General features: G+C 40.0%; 2 protein-coding genes across 4 annotated transcripts in view; both read left to right on the forward strand.

The window, feature by feature from the left end:
* PECR (peroxisomal trans-2-enoyl-CoA reductase) overlaps window positions 1-6,389 on the forward strand; it is a 29,032-nt gene extending 22,643 nt beyond the window's left edge. Inside the window, exons 4-8 of one of the 2 annotated variants that reach the window (XM_074548725.1) lie at window positions 169-250; window positions 1,788-1,884; window positions 4,083-4,193; window positions 4,811-4,922; window positions 5,045-6,389. In XM_074548725.1, the coding sequence (XP_074404826.1) occupies window positions 169-250; window positions 1,788-1,884; window positions 4,083-4,193; window positions 4,811-4,922; window positions 5,045-5,133 (491 nt within the window). In that variant the 3' untranslated portion in view covers window positions 5,134-6,389. Of the gene's footprint in view, window positions 1-146; window positions 251-1,787; window positions 1,885-4,082; window positions 4,194-4,810; window positions 4,923-5,044 lie in introns of those variants that run through there. The other variant, XR_012581997.1, reaches the window with a different exon arrangement.
* Window positions 6,390-11,613: 5,224 nt separating this feature from the next.
* The window catches only part of MAP3K2 (mitogen-activated protein kinase kinase kinase 2), a 47,718-nt gene continuing 42,057 nt past the window's right edge, over window positions 11,614-17,274 (forward strand). For both annotated transcript variants that reach the window (XM_074548719.1, XM_074548720.1), the window contains exon 1: window positions 11,614-12,004. The gene's annotated coding sequence lies outside the window, so the exon portion shown is untranslated. The remainder of the gene's footprint in view (window positions 12,005-17,274) is intronic.

Raw genomic sequence — 17,274 nt, forward strand, 5'->3', positions numbered from 1 at the left:
CTCATGGCCTCACCTCTGGATTGGCAAGGCTGTGCTACAAACAGCAGATTGTTCTTCTAAAATGTGTAGTGTGATTGCAGTTAAAACTCCAAGTTTGGTTTCCAGTTGGCAAGTTCATTTCTATGCATTTCTTCTGATATTTATAGGTTATCTTCCTCCTTCATACAGTGTACAATGCCTGGATGCAGGAACATGGAGGAGCCATCGTCAACATTACTGCTGCCGTGAGAAATGGCTTCCCTGGAATGTCGTAATATATATTTTCTTTTTATTCTTTCCTATATTTTTCCCCCATTAATACTATCTGTTCCTAAACCCTTCAGAGAGGTGTGTACTGGGCAGCAGCAGAGTAGAGAAATACAGTAGTTAGGTCAAGAGAGAGCAAGAGTATCACTTGGCAGTATGTCTGGGGATCTCTTATTAATCCAGTAGATGGCATCTCTGGTCTCTCTCCACTTGTTTGTAAGAAACTATGAAGCAAGACTTGTCAGTGAAGCTTTAATTGGTAATAGCTCCTTTTGGTGTTTGGTCTTTTGTTTGTTTATTTTTTTAACTTGGAAATTGAGTTTCTGTTGAAGAAATATAAAAATATATTTTGAGCAAGTGTTGCATTGTCTCTCTGTCCTCATTCAGGGTTGAAAGCTCTCACAACCAACATTTTTAAAGAACAGCAGCGTTCTTTAAAACTTGTTCTTCAGAGTACAGAATAAATATAGAGATCCACACGGTGGTGCTGAAGCTACAGTTATTTCAGCATCTCCACTGTGCTATCTGGTTCAGCTATCATGGCAAATAGGCTGAACATGTTTCAATTTGAGTTGAACTAAGAGGAGAAACAAGCTCATTCTGAAGAACTGTGAAAAAATTTTCCTAAGCAGCCCTTGCATGTAGATGGATAGACAAAACTACTTCCAAATTAAATTGAGTTGGAACTTCTTGCAGAAGTGTACTGTTGAAAAAGATATGCCTTTACAAGTCCAGCCACCACTCATGCCTAAAGTTAGCTGATAGGAGTTTTTTATTAATATGAATTTTGAACATAAAAGTTGTCCTGTTTCCTCAGAGTGTGCCTGGAGATTATCTATTTCTGGCCTAAACATATGAATAAATTATCTTAGATTTTTCTTAAGTTTTTCTTATTCTTTCCCTGTATCTGAGAAGCTATTGTATCTGTCTCCTCTTAATCTGTTTTGCTAGGCTAAAGCAGCTAAATTTATTCATTTTCTCTGACTAAAACTGTCTACAATTCATTGCTGCAGTAATTCTGTTTGCACTTGTTCAAGCTTGTAATAATTTCAGACTGGTTACCTACAGCAGCAAGGCGTAGGAGTTCACTCTGACTCTCATGTCTCTATCTCCATCTGCCTACAGTAATTTTTGAATAGTGATTTACTTTAATCATGATTGTCAGAAGATTTAAACAATCTTCCAGACCACTGTTCTTCCAAGTGTTGCTTTACCTGTGCAAGCTACAGGTATTTTACACAGTTTGAACTTCAGTTGTTTCTCTTTTTATAAGCCTCCTACTGCAGTAGAGTGTAGCTGACCCCATGTTGCATTGGGGAAGAGATTTTTAAATATTTCTAGCAATGACAGAAAATCACAGCATGGCTTGTTAAACAGAAAAGCTATGGTCAGACTTGGAAACTAGTGAGAGTCTCTCTTCCAGATGCTTGGTCCAGCCACAGAAAACCACTCTGAATGCCCTAATGAGGCTGCAGTAGAATTAGCACTGGAGACTCCTAGCTAAGGGAACAGATGCTTCCTTTGCTTTCTTTTCTCCATAGGCACACAGGAGCTGCAAGAGCTGCAGTGGATAACCTAACCAAGACTTTAGCTTTAGAATGGGCTCACAGTGGAGTGAGAATCAACAGTGTTGCTCCTGTAAGTAATGGCAAATTGTCTGATTAAAATCAGCTATTACACATGTTCATAGTTAGAGCTTTTGGACCAAAGCAGATTTTTAAATTTATTATCAGTAACTGTTTGTGGATTATTTATATATTTGTTCATTTATAATTCCCTTAGTGTGTTATTTGGAGCATTTGACAGTGTTTTGTACTTTTGGATGATGAGTCAGAGGATGTGGGATAAAATTGCTTCTGCTTTCTGCCTTGACTTGGCATGCTAGGTTTTTAGTTTTTTTATAGCTAAATGAAATAATACTGGTAGGAGTTGGTGACCTGCCTTACAAAGCCTTGACATATAATTACTGAATGCTCTGTGTTTCAGTAATGGATGCATTACTTCTGAGTTCAGGAAACCTTTTCTGTTTGAGGTTCAGGTATGCTGACGGTTTCCACCTATGTTTACAAATTTATTTTGGAAATCTCTGAATGTCTCACATAATGCCTTTTACTTTGTCTCCTACATGTTAAGTTAGTTTATCTTTAGGCATATGAAGAGACTGCAGTTGGAGTGTACCATCTCTCAGAGAAATCATATGTAAATATGTGTGTTTTGATTTTTTTTTTGTAACAAATTGATGCAGACAGGAAACCACTATACAGGTCAGCTAAAATATGCCTGCCACATTTCTGAGGAAGTAGACAGCAGGTAGAGTTGTTTTAAATAACTGTATAGAAAGAGCAGCTATGTTTTGTAGTGCTGCAGATACAAAAGTTCTGTAGAAGCTCTAGCTTTGACATTTGAGAATGTGTGATTTCTTGTAATTTTCTCTTACCCACAATTTATTTTGCACATTTACTCCCTTGAAATTAAAAGAGGAAACATAAACTTTGATAAACTTTGTCCAGCGACTTTTACAGTCAGAATTTAGCTTATCTCACAGTGAGTGTTCATAAGTGAAGTGTCATGTTTGTTTAAGTGACCCTTAGGAAGATCTTGCTACTATTTTTGTAGAATGTCTGTGTATTCTTTTTGCCTCTTGTCCTAAACATCTGGCTTGCTTTGTTTGGCATAGCATAGAATGCTCAATGGCAGATGTTTGTTAATCATTCAGGTAAAGGCTTTTATGTAACCTTTGTGAGACCAAATTCATCTGGAGACATGTTAAATGTTAAGATGCACTGACTTGTATTTCCTGTTTATCTGCTTTTTCTGATTTATCAAGTCTTGGGGAAGTAAGTAATTAAGACAGCATTATTATGTGAATATACTTTTCAGGCATGCTAATTACCTAATGAATCATGCTGATTAGATATTATAGCACATGTCAGAAGATGTTTTTGACAAGCAAACACTTCAAGGCTTTGGGTCTTTTAGAAGTATTTGCTGGCTTTGTTACAATGCTGGTAACAAAAGTCCCTGTTGTAGTTACAATAATATTCTGTCACCTTTGTGGTCCCATCAGGTCTGTGGTAGCAATACAAAACTGCTACTGCTTTATGGGAGGAGAGTAACTTGTAGGGAATGGATACATAGAGAGGGAAGTGTGCATTCTGCATAAAAGTTTCACATACATTATACAGGTATCTTCAAGATCTTAGTATGTGCTTCATGGGTGAAATCAAATGTTGCTATTTTACCTTAAGTTGACTCCCAAAGGTTCTCTCCTAACTGGTGGATGTAACTCTGTGTTCACATTGCTATCGTCCTTCTCAAAGCTTCCTTCTCACCAGTCACTCTGGTGGCTGTATGGTCACCAGAGCAAACACAGTCATCTTTTTCTGCTTTTGGAGCAGCTAAATAGGGACAGTCAGAATTCTCACTCAAATCTACTTCTGTAATTCACAATAAATTGGTCTAGTGCTCCTACAAATGACAAAAAACTTTTGAGAACTTGCTCTTGTGGCTTTGTAGTTTCCTGCTGTAATTTAACATGAAATGCTTGTAATTTCAAAGCAGCGGCTGAGTTTTTTGTGCTCCAATTTTTTTGTTATTGAAGTGACAGCAGAGATTTAGAATAATCAGAATTATTGTGCTTGAACAGAGATGTGGCTAGCAGCCAAATTACCTTCTTGTATAAATTATACTGTGCCATTACATTCAAAAACTTGTATTCAAGTGCTCTTTAGATAGTTCAGTCCCACAGAAAATCAGTAATGACAACTTCAAATTTTAGAATGATCAGTTTAAATGTATGCAAGAGAACTTAAGTGTCACTGTGCTGTTTTAAATAGGGACTGGTATTTTCAGAAACTGCAGTTGCAAACTATGGAGAGCAAGGTGTAATGATGTGGTTAAAGAGCATACCAAAGATTCCTGCCAAGAGGTCAGCTGTTCCTGAGGAGGTAATGTGTTTCAGAATGCTTCTGATATGCCTACTTCTCGTCTCTATTTTGAAGCCACTTTATTATATGGAGAACAAAAAAGATTCAATTTTGCACTGTGATGGAATATTTAAAAAGAAGAAAGCTTGTACCCATGTGTGGTTGTGCCAAGTGAAAGACTTAACCAGTAGTCACTGTTATACAGAAAATTTAATTCAGCTGCCTCTTACAGCTGAAGTGTTTGATAGTAGACATTATTTCTTGAAAAAGTTAACTTCAGCAGGAAGGGCTGAAAGAATGAATATTAAGGGGAGGAAGGTATGTCTTAAAAGCACTTGGCTCTCTTCCACCAAGAATGTGCATCTTTGATAAATTGATCAACATTTTTGTTGTTTTTTGGTATCTGATGCTGCTCTGTGACAGCATACTGGTTTTCCTCTGTTAAATGCTTGATGTTTGTGGCTGGAAGGATGGCTTTAAGCCTGTTACATTTTTTGTTACTAAGCAGAAAATGTTACTAGATCTTGCTTGTAAAAAATTTCACAAGCTTCTTTGACACGGACAATTCCTAGCAGTTTAAGAAAGATTAAAGTTTGAGATTTTGAAATTAAGATTTTAAAATGTAATTCTTTTGCTAGATCTCTCCTGCAGTGTGTTTCCTGCTGTCTCCAGCTGCATCATTCATAACTGGGATAACTCTGGTTGTGGATGGTGGCCAGAGTTTGTACGGCCATGGCCTGGAAATACCTGGTAAGAAATGGGCTACAAAATAATGCCCTTCAAGTGGCCAAAGTTGTGCAGTGGGAGGACACAAAAGTAAAATGTGTAGTTTCTCAGTCAACTAAGTAAATTCTTCTATTTGTTTTCCTCAGATCATGACAGATGGCCCTCCCCACCAGAAGGAAAAAATTCTGAAATGCTGAAAAAGCTTGTTTCTGGCAAGTTCAGACCAAAGCTGTAAAAGAAAGAGATTTTTACCCTCCTGGTAATCTCAATTTGTGATTTGACCTTATTATTCTCAGTAATAATTTATTTTGCTCATATCTAACTACATTAAGTGCCTTGATTTTTTTGTTGGTTTATATTTAAAACTTTTGAAAGGCCTTACATTGTACATCTCTTCTCTGAAAACAATCACCCTGAAAACATTCAGTCTTTTGGGAAAGGAAAATATATAAAAGACAAATTATCTATTTGCACAGGCATTAAGTAATGAAGAATCCCAGGCAGAAGTGAATAAAAAGAATACTTATTTTGCAGTGAAGATAGCCAAGAGGGAATGTTTAGGAATCCTTCTGTCCTTGATGAATTTACACAGAAGGTAATTTAAATCTTTTACTGTTAGTTGCATCAGTAACCCTTGGGTCAGTGTTAGCTCTACATTGTTTCTGTTCAGCCACATTGTTGAATGTTCAACTATTGTTAAGTGTTCAACAATAGTTTTAAAGACCAAGTAGAGTAAGTATTTCTCTGAAAATAAATAAAAATAAGATGGAATACTGTTATTAATGTTTCAAACTAATATGGCATATCATATTTTGAATGTTTTGAATTGTTTACAGATATAATGACATTAATGGAGTTAAGCTGGCTGCAACTTAAATTTGGTAACAGAATAAGAAGATGCTAAGTACAGTGATGGAGAGCAGTATAGATTGAACAATTTAACATGCAAAATCCATGGTGTATATTGCAGTGCTCTCTGCAGTATGCTGCACTAGTAAAGAAAAAATTTGGAATTGTTAATTTGTCAGCTAAAACACCTTTTATCCATACTTGTCTTACAATGTTAACAGAATTTTGTTCATTACTGTCTTCAGGTGTGGTTTTTGTGAACAATGCAGAGATGCAATTTAAAAACCAGAAATCCTGTAATACATGACTTGAAGAGACTATATTTGTAAATTTTTTATTCACTTTAAGACAAATGTTCCCATGTCTGCTCACTTTAGTGAAAATATAAAAAAAAAAAAAAAGTAATGACTGTGTTTGTTTGCTCTAAAAACTGAAATTCCTGGAATCAAGATGCTGCTATAGAAGGGAACTTTTAATACTTCATTTGGGACTGAATGTAAGAGTCTGATGGTTGGTTGTTCTCTGCAAAGATATTTGACTTTTGTGTCTTTCAGCAAAATATGTGTTCTTATATAGGTACATGTAGATTGCTTTTTCTTGAAAATGAAATAAATGCCAGTGTTGGGTGGGGGAGGAGTTTGAGCCATCGTGTGTGTTCTTTCTGCTTTATCCTCTTAGTAATTGGACATTCATTTATGTGACTGTGAGAAATTGGTACAGAGATAAAACCAACTTTTTTCAAACCTCTTGTCCAAGGTATACTTTATTGCAAATCTTAGTTCAGGGTACTCAGCAAGAGGATTCCTGGAAGCAAATGCACTTAGATAACTAACTCTTGAAGTCTAGCCCATTGCATTCAAGTGAAATTATTTAGTTTATTAACACATTGTTTCAACATTCTTAACATCATTGTGGAAAAGAAGGTAAAACATGAATAAGCTTGAGACTTGTGGAACTTAAGTTTCTCTTTATGTTTGACTGTGAGTTTCTATGGTACACGTGCACTGTGGCTTTAAAGTGAAATGGAAGTGAATTGATTACTTTTATTATATCCGAGAAATGTTCACTGAAATATTTGAGTACAAATTTGGAAATCATCAATTTTTAATCTGGCAAATTTCCTCTTTAACTATGCTATAGTGTGAATATTTATAAAGAGGGGAAGTTTATATATAATGATGGTGAAATTAACCATTCACCTCAGGAGATCGTGAGAACATTAGAAAAGTGAGCATTCTCCTGTGTGGGAGACAGGTTCAGTCTGCAGTTAATAAATTCCTTCACAAGTAAAACTATAACAAACCTTTCTGCTTGTGCTGAATACAATTTGACCTTGCCTTCTTCAATCTTCAGCACAGCAATGGATGTAGTAAGAAGATGTATATTAGTTCTTTAGAAGAGGCTGTGTGTGCTTTTTCTTTTTAACTGGCAGGAAGTTGAAATAGGCAGCATTTGTGGAGCTGTAATGTGCTCAGCTTAGTGCAATAGGAGAATATACTCAGAATTCTCTAAGGGTAAATCTGGGTTAAAAATATAGAACTACATCCTTGGAAGGAGAAGGGGACACATCACTGTTGTCTGCTTTTCTTTGCCTTTTTTTCCCCCAAGTAATAATACTAAGGTTACCTCATGAGCTGAGGCTTACTGTGCATAATACTGACATTTTTATCACAATTGTTTAGATGTTAGGATAGTAACTCCCTTGCTGCAATGGTTTTGCAGTAATCACAACCTTTCCTTTATTGTTTGGTTTGGGTTTTTTTTTTTTTTTTGTTCGGTTTTTATTTGTATTTTTTGGGCGGGGTTTACTTTGTTTTTGTGTTTTTCATCTTGCTCCATGGATTACATGATTTGTCTAATTCTCAGAACAGAGGTTTTATTTTGATCTTACCTCTTTGGTCCATTTTTATGTAGATTAAAATTATTTGAGAAGTTTTGCAGCACCTTGCAGAAACCCAGTAGTGGATCAGCTGGCAGCAAGACTGCTTCAGGTTTCTGCTGTAGTGCTGCAGATAATATCAACTGTAGCAATGCTCTTCCTATGCCAACAGCCCTTGATCAAAGGGCATTGAGAGGTTAAAAGAAATGGGTGTGGTAGCAAAAACATCCTTGACCTTAAGATTGGGGTATCTGGAGTTCAGAGAACAGGACTTTATTTGATTTGATTTATTTTACAAGGGAGGTGAAAGCAACTGTGAGAAAAGGGCTAAGGAACCTCAGGAAGAATCAAGATTTACTGACCAAACACTGAAATGTAGGCATTTGCTGCACTGTGTAATTGTAATAACCAAAGAGAAGAATGTTAGAATGACAGTTACATTTACCATTCTGTTAGAAATCTCTTTTTGGTTGCTTTAGTATTTACCTCTGGCTAAGCCTCTGCCTATTCTGCCTATCCCTTATCAGATATTCATTTGATGGATGAATAGGTGCTTACCAGCTGCTACAATACACCGCTGTCTGGTGTTATATCTGAATATGTGTCGTAGAACTTTACATTTGTGACAGCAGTGTAATTCAGGGAAGGGGAACTTCTGTCAATTTCTGTCAACTGCACTTGCCTTACCTTTTACAGATACTCTTTGTATCTGTACTCTTAAGCAGAATATTGTTCATTCATATTTATTTAGCATAAAGTGAAGTCTGATTATTCTGTGGGTTTACTTAGTGTAAAATGAAGTCTGTGTTGTAAAATCTTCATTCTTAAAAGATTAACATCGTCATGTTTGCTAAAGGGAGAATAGGCTGTGCAGTGTCATTCTGCAGTAAGGTCCCTTGTCTGCTTTAAGGTGTAAATGAACAAATATGAGGCAACCATTGCTTGTTTCAAGCATTTATGGCTGTGTTTAGTCTTCTGAACAGCCACACAGAATATCCCCTAAATCTTTAAGAAAGTATGCTCTTTCTTACATAGTGTGATTTAATATACTTCTAATCAGCATCTCCCAGTTTCTCCTTGCCATCTCAAATAGCAGCCTTGTGTTAAATGGCTGAGTGCTGCAGATGTTAGGGGAATTGTGCTATTAGTAAAGTGAACAGTGTCTGCGTTCTGGGTTACTGAATATGGCTGAGCCCTAAAGGTAAATGGGTTGCTTCATAAACTTCAGTGATGGGGTTGGAGCAGACAAACCTATCAGTACTGCTGCCCAAGATCACTTTGTGTATATTACATTTCTATAAATCTTCCAGCAGTGGTTTAGGACTGTCCTCCCCAAGATATTTGCTCTTCCTTTCTTTTCTCATCAGCTCTACAGTGATGGTGCATGTGGATTGGGTGCAAGCACTGAGATGCAGGCACTTGTTTCCTTCTGTCATGGGAAGGCAGAGGAGCATAGCACACATGACTAGCAAAGGTTTGAAATAATACTGCTGTTTCCTTAATGCACGTGAGCTGGATTTAAGCTTATAAACAGACTGTTTGCCCTCCTGCTGGTGAGGAAAGACTCTGGATCATGTTATAACATCCTGGCATCTCAAGCTTTACCCTACTGCAGTTCCCAGAAGAAGCCATTTTGACTTCTGTTATCTGCTCTGTCTCCAGCAGCTTGTTCCTTTGTCAGTTAACCCCTCATTTGATTAAATATATATTAAATTAATCACTAAATTATCCTTTTCTGGATGCCATTCAAAATGTGGTAACACGGTGCCATCTGTAGGAAGGAGTGGTGGGGAGGCCAGGAAACATGGGAGAAAAAGGAGAATGATGGCATGCCTCTCAAAAGGGGATGGTTTGTTCCTTTTTAAAGTGTTTAGAAGCTGTGGCTTCAGTGTCAACTAATACAGGCACTTGTTAGCCTGAAGCAATGCATGTAGGAGGTGAGAACCTCTCATTGCAATGAGTATTGATTCTGGAATTCAGAGAGAGCCATTCTGCCAGATTTCAGTCAATTGCTTGAGTACACTATCCTGAGATGCGCTTACTCTATGATTTCCACCCCCACACCTCCCAACTTCTGTCACGTGTACAGGGTTTGAACTGAATGGATAAAAATAACTGATATACTTTATTTCAACTCCTGTCAGGTATTTTTTACTGTTATTTTCCATATCAACAACTGTTCCTGTAAGATTTATTTTGCATGACACATGATCCCAGAACCATGCCCCTGGGTTTGGGCTGAGCTCAGTGTGAGCCAGTGTCAAAGTGCTGGTCCTTGATGCTGATAGGTATTTTTTATCTCAGAATCAGTATTTAGTTGTTTATGCTGTTCCTGGTACTGAAGATGCTCTGCTTTCAGGATTATGGCATGGTCACGCTGGTGCCTGTCAGGATGTACATCACCTCTGCCAGGCACCCTCAGGATGCTTCTCAGTGCTGGGCAGGCTTTGTGCAGCAATGCAGAGGAATGTGGGATGATCTTCCACAATCCCTGCTGGCTTCTTCTGTAGTGAAAGAACTTTGACTTCAAAACCTACCATTTGCTAAGCCCTCCTTCATCAGTTAAATCCAATTACAAGATGCAAAAGATGACAAATGGCAATGAAATGGAACATTAAGGCAAGGGAAACACTGGATGTGTTTTCAAAGCTGTGTAAGCAGCTGTGGCTCATTGATTTTGCTTGATGGTGCAGGAGCATCACACATCAGCATTTTCTTGGCTGTTTCCCCATCATTTGGCAGAAAAGGTCACCTTTTTAACTTCCTCATTAAAGACTCTTGATCATGACAAGTGTCTTGTGAACACCACTGACAATTTCCCCAAGTCTGGAGCAAAGTGTCTTAGCTTTGAGATGACTATGTCTCCTGTATGATGGAATTAGTGAGTCAGTGCCTTGTGCCTTTCTTGGATGTGCTTCATCAGATGCTCTTTAGCACTGTCTTCTTCTGTGCCCTTTAAAAAATATGATGGCATATTATTTTATCATTCTCTGCAGCCTCTTTTGGTTAAAGATCTCAAAATAATCCGATTTTGGACCTTAATGGGCAATTACTCAGTTTCATATGTTGTTCCCACTGGAAATTTACACATAATACTTGAACAGAAGTTTAAGATTTATTTCAGAGGTTTGTTAAGGGTGACCCCAAAGTAGCCCCCCAACCCTTGTTTTGGGTAGATTTTGAGACGTTGTCCAGGATTTGCAAACCTCTTATGTCTTTCACGTTAAATACCTCTTAGCCCATGCCCAGCAAGCCGCATGTGAGCAGCAGCAGCAGCGGAGTCAGGTGCCCAGCACAGGTCACTGCTGGCTCTGTGTGCACACACCGCGCCTGGCAGTGTCTCAAAGGGCGCCGCTAAACACGCACAGGTCATTTGTGCATCTCACACACAATGGTTCATGCCTCTGAGGTTACTGTTAAATCTGTACAAAACTAATTACAGTGCACTGCTATTATTTACAGTCATCGGTTACTTAAGACCGCAAGGGTAGCTGGAATAGCTGCCCTGCTACGTATCAGGGACTGCTTCCTCGCTGATTAATTGAGGATAGCATCCTTCTTCCCCATGCATGGACTTCCTGCGGGAAGCAGGTGCCTCCTGCGGAGCGCGGGGAGCAATGGGCGCCCTGAAGGCGGCACAGCGCCCTTCTAGGTTGTGCTAAAAGCGCCCCGTGAGAGGCAAGTCACGGCAGTGCTGTTGCCCAGAGGCGGGGGATTTGTTGCAGCGAGCAATGGCAATGGCTGTACCGCGCTGCAACTTCCCGTCCTGCCCCCGCTCGGCGCCGATCCCGCAGCCGCGAACCGGCACTAGGCCGGGATTCTCTCAGGCTCGCCCGTCCAGGAGCGGCAGGAGCCGCACGGCCCCGGTGCCCTCAGCCCGCGGAGGGGCCCGGGCGGGACTCGAACCCGGGCCCGTCCCTGCGCGCACGCGCCCCCGCAGCCCCCGGGCGCGCGCCGCCCCCTCGCCGTGACGCCGCCGCGCGGTGACGCCTCGCGCTCCCTGCCCGTCACGGGGCCCGGCGCGCGCGGGGCGGAGCTCGCGGGCGGCAGCAGCGGCAGCCGCGGCGCTTCACGCCCGACGGGACCCCCGGCCCGGCCCCGCCGCGGCCGCAGCGCCCCGAGGCACCTGCCCCGCTCCTCTCCGCCGCCGAGTCGCGTCGCTCCTTCCGCGCCGGCCTCGGCGCCGCCTGTCACCGTCCCCGCCGTGCTCCGGCGCGGGCAGGCCCCGGGCCCCTTCCCCCCCTCCCCCGGGGGGGTGGGCTCCGCTCCGGAATCCTGGCCGCTCCCTCCGCGCCGCCCGCCCAGCCGGGGCTGCTCCCGCCGCCGCCGGGAAGCGCGGGGGGTCCCCGGCGGCCGCCCGGCCTCCGCCGTGACATAGGTCGGTGCGCGGGGAGGGGGCGGGCGGGGGGCGGCCCCAGTGCGGGGAACCCCGGGGCGGGTTTGCCCGGGCGCCTTGCAGGGCGGGCCCGGCGTCCCGGAGGTGCCCGGGCCGGGGGCAGCGCGGAGCCGGCCCGGCGCAGGTGGAACTGCGCGGCGGTGTGGTTGTTTGCGGTGCCGGGAGACGCACGCTAGTGTCGCTGGCTTACATTACCGCTGCAGTGTCTTAAGTGTTTTATGTGCCTGCCGAGTATTTCTGTGTCACCCTGAACCCTGCCGTGATTGCTCGCTGATGCCGCTGTGCTTTCTCGTCTTTGAGTTGCTCTGCAGTGGTAGGTAGTGCTGTGAATTGGGTATGTAGGTCAAATTCTGCGAGATGTTTTTGTCAGGGGAAAAAGTGAATGTTGGATTACTTATTCCCGTGTTGCTTTTGAAGTGCATTGCAGCACCCACGAGGTTGGGAGGGTTTTTTTACCCTTTTTTTTTTTTTTTCACCCTTGGTTGCTCTTGCTTCATAAATCTTTTAGTTTTTGGCTGTGGCATTACTGAAGATCAAAGCGCGAAAACAGCTGAGAGCTTCTAAGCTGTATTGTATCATGCAGTGTCCTCTAAGAGGGTGGTAAAAGATAAGAGAAGCCTGCCTTGAAATAAGGGGGATTTCTAGTCCGCGCCGAAAATGTCTCTCAACTACAGCGTTTCTTTTCTTTAAACAATGCAGCACGTTGCAGAGCGTTGGAGGCCTAAGGAATTGTATTGCTGTGTATATGGCAGAGACGTAGCAGAGTGAATGGCTACAGGCTTGTCATGCACAGCATCTTGGGTTCTCTCGTGGCACAGCACTCACTAACGAAATAGCCTAGAAAGTATTCTTTCCTGTGGAATTCCCTCTGGATATTTTTAAGGGAAGGGACATTGATGAGCTTTTTTTGCTATTTTTTCCTGCTTTCACCTATACCTTTCCTTACAGTGACTTTATAAATAACGGATTTCCTCTGCAATCTATTTTAAAATCAGAACTTGGTATAATTCTTGTTTCCTTTACACTGCATGTTCTATCATGCCACCAATACGTATTGAACCCAGATTTGATTGAGGTAGCAAAGCTGTATATAATTAATTTGATTTTTTTCCCCCCCAAGGTTTTAGTGTATGTTGATAAAGCAGAACAGGAAGATAACATTTGTCAGATTGACTCATTGCTTGAGAAGAAAAATCTGTGTAGAGTTTGCCTTGATGAGCTCTGTGTTGGTGTTTGAACAGGTGGTTTACCTGGCACTAATAGAAGAGTAAGGTGAAGAACACAGAAGTTTTTGCATTGCTTGCCTTGGCTTGCTGAGATTTCTGAACTGTCAGAGGAATCTTTTTTTTTCCCAAGATAGCTTGGTAATCTTAGCAGTTTTGTAGTAAATGTTATTAGGTAGAGAGCTGTGACAGAATTTAGTCATTGGGTGAAATGAGCATTATGTTTTTGTTCAATATCATAGGCAAGCTTTTTTTGTTGTTTCTGCTTTATGTTGATAAAACTAATTTATGGTAAAAATGAATAAGCGTTCAATTTTTTTTTCAGTGGTTCTTTGCTATGAATGTTAGGAAAGCCAGTCAGGGCACAGGCTTGTGGAATTTAAAGCCCAGTGATTCTAAATGCAGGAGAGATTGTTTTATTATAGTTTGCTCTGGAGAAAGCAAGCACAGGTTGGTCAGGCTGTAACTTTTGTCCACAGTTACAGTTTTTACTTCACATTTTTTCCTGATCATTTCCTAGAAGTTGTTCATATTTGGGTACAAATCAGAATGACTGATTTTAAAAACTTTGTCATTAATAAGTATTTGTAGGAAACTATGGAGAAAAAAGCTTTGAATCTTGTCAATCTAAAGTTCTATATTTTTTTCTTTCATATTAAGAGTAGGATGACTTCTTACCTCAGCAACCTAAGTGAGAAGTAATGAGTAATCTGGTTTTGTGAGAAGTTGTTCAGTGGCTCTCTAACTGGGCATCCTCTGAACTGAAAAGTAATGGTTTCTTATAAAATGCAGCCTGAGAATGATAATAGATTAATTTCCTTCATTTGTTCCCCCTCTTCCACAGCACACAGCCAATGGTGTTCTGATCTGTGGGGAGGTACCCATTCAGTTTGGAGTAATGAACATATTTTCTAGTAATATCTTCTTAAATGTTTCATACTGCTAACAATATCCTTTGTTTAGACTTTCTGGAGAAAAATGAGTGATGAAAATTTGACTGATTGATGTATTTAAGTAGATCTTAAATACATTTGCAGAAAATGTCATGTGTTTTCATGTACATGGCAAGCTGTTGTAAATATGTATATTGCTTAGTGACTCTAGGTTTATTTAATTAGACAGACTATTGGATTTGCTGTCCTGAAAGTTCAATTTCTAAATGCAAGCTTTTAGAATTCTCAAGTAGAATTGACACAGTAATAAACTAAAAAAAGAAAAAAATCCATAAATTCTGTTAAACACACTGATTTTTCTGTGAGAAGAAAGAAAAATCTCTTTAGGCAGAAATGCTTCTTTTGCTATTTTAATATTTTGTGTTTTGTAGTGCTAAGGTCCAAATAGATCATGCATGCTATAATTGCACACAGCTTGTAGAGTAATATTGGAAACATGGGAATGTGTTCAGAATTCAGCATGTTATGTGTGATTCACTCCTCACTTCTGGATCTTGGCATGACATCTTGATTTAATAGCATGACAAATGAAGTTTATGGCTCTATGTAAACCCATTTTCTTAGACTAACCATGGTTATTTGCAGGGTTTTCTGGGATGTTTTAATATATGCATTTGAAATGTCATCTTTTAAAAGCAGCAGGAAGATTGGTGATAATGAGAAAATGAAAGATGGAGTTCTGTATTGTGATATTGCAGGGATTCTCCTGGGAAATGGGAACCCCTGCTCTAGAGATACTTGACCCACAAATACACATGTGGCACAGTTTAGTTCCCATCTTGATGAGGTTATTTGAAGTTGGACTTACTTGAGCAGGACCAAAGCAGAAGTATCTACATGATCCTTTAAAAACTGGCAGTTGGGAAGTTGGGAATTGGTAATGCAGGGAGTCCTCTAGAGATGTGTCTTTGTCCCATCTGTTTGTAAAGTCTTACTTATGTGTACTTTCTATCTCCAATTATTGCATATTTCTTAAGGTATACCTGCATACTTTAACTCAGTTTTTCATGTGAGAGGAAAATAGTTTTCTTTAGCCTAAAGTATTTTTTCTTTGCTGTAACTTTGTTTTCAGCCATTTTTTCTTTGAGTCCTTCACAATATCTTTCTCACTTGCTTCTCTTCCTGTATTTCCAGTCATCATTTATGGATTATCTGCAGCAGTAAAAGATGCTGCTTTTTGTTTTCCTGAGATGATTTGTGCCAAGCGCTTGAACAATCTGACAACAGCAATGCAATAAAATTCATATGCTTCTGGTGTTTGTATTGGAAAGACTGTACTTGTGAAGCTCAGGTGTGATAACACTGATGAACATTTCTGATTTGGATGATGGATGTGTAAGAAAGGAAGGGATTTCATGAGGTCAGCCCCCACCAGAGGCAGAAGGCTGAAATCATGTGTGACAGATATTTGTCTCATCTTCTCTTAAAAAGCTCAGAAGAGGGGAATACCACACCTCTTCACTGATCTATTTATAGCTGGCACATATGACTATTGCTGTTGTTAGGAGGCTTTTCTTAACACTTAACTCTGTCTTGGTGCTAGTGAAGCCATTTAATTCTCATCCAACTCTTACCACTCATGTCGGATAATGGTTTCTGTGCTCTTTTCACCAAGTCTTCATACCTGAAGACTCTTCTTCTGTCTCCTTTTATTTTAGACTCCTCTTTTCTAAACTGCCCAAACAGGATGTTTGTTCTTCAGTCTCGTTGTGCACTGATTTGTCTGTATCTTTTTCAAAGTTCTGCAGACAGTTTTTGAGCAACAGAGTAATTAAGTTACTCTGCAAGTAGCAGAAGTAACCTGGTGGCCTTATTAAAATGTCATTCTAGGGTGTGTGCATGCAGGTATGGCTGGGTTTTGTTTTGTTGTTGGGGCTTTTTTCTTTTCTTGCCAACAGCATCAGGTTCCTGGCTCCTGCATTTGCTAACACAGGAGCTCATACTAGTGTTTGTTGTATCTGCTGTCTCTTTCTTCAATATAGCTCCAATATATGAGTTATCTTTCCAAGGAATATAACCTTATACTGTATTGAAATCAGTCTTTATTTTGAGTTAGTTTTCTTCTGTTTAGCATTTTTGGACTAAGCAGAGTATGCACTTGCTGCTCTTCCATATCTCTTTCCCAGCACGTGCAATCCCTGTGGCTTTTGAACATAAGCCTGCTCTACAACGGGAAATTTGGATTGAGGACAAGTTCTCCTAGGGTTAGATGCATTTTCCACAAAACAGACCTCACTGGTCTGTTTTGTACATGTGCTGTCTTTTGGAGTAAATGATATTGCTGAGGTAATGTCTGTTAGTGCAACTGTACCTGAACAAGCCTTTTGCCATCTTGAGCTGTCATATGGTCCAGTGATGGAGCAGAAGAAATTTTAATCCTGTAGGCATGCTTTATTGGAAGAATTGCAGAGTCAGCTATGGGACAGATGTGTTCAGCATGTTCCCTGGTTTTACTCTATTTTATCAGACTTAATAAAATGCTTTTATCCATAATTTTTGAGGCTAGGTCACAGATGGGACAAATTTTGCAATTCTTTCAACAGTGTGTTCTTCACAAAAATTTAAATGGACACCAATAATGATTACTAGAGAAGTCCCTTTTTAGTTTCTTGCGGGAAAAATATTCAAGCAGTCAATGTTGACTGCATCTCACCTGTCCTTAAAATTATTTTAAAATAATTTAGACAAGAGGTCTGTAAATGTTAACAGTTTAAATGCCATGTTACTGGAAGTAACTGTAGTCTGATCTTTGAACAAACATTTGAAAACTGGAAAAATCTGGATCAAGCTGTTTGAATTTATAATAATTTTAAAAATGAGAACAGAGAGTTAAAACACTGACACAAGCAGAAGTTAAACTTCTAAAGAAAAACTAAAATAAGTACAACATTCTATTGAGGAGCATGAGATTTGTCACCCTGAATATCTTATTAATGCAACAGCTGAAAACTGGTAAAGTTCAACCTGTATTTAATTGTTGTTTTGTCACACTGACTATGTGTGTTTTTAGCAGTGCCACAGTTTTTGTAACTCCAGCATAAGACTTTGTTTTAAAAGTAAAACTCAATTTGAATAG

This window comes from Zonotrichia albicollis, chromosome 10, assembly GCF_047830755.1.
Source record: "Zonotrichia albicollis isolate bZonAlb1 chromosome 10, bZonAlb1.hap1, whole genome shotgun sequence".
NCBI lineage: Eukaryota > Metazoa > Chordata > Aves > Passeriformes > Passerellidae > Zonotrichia > Zonotrichia albicollis.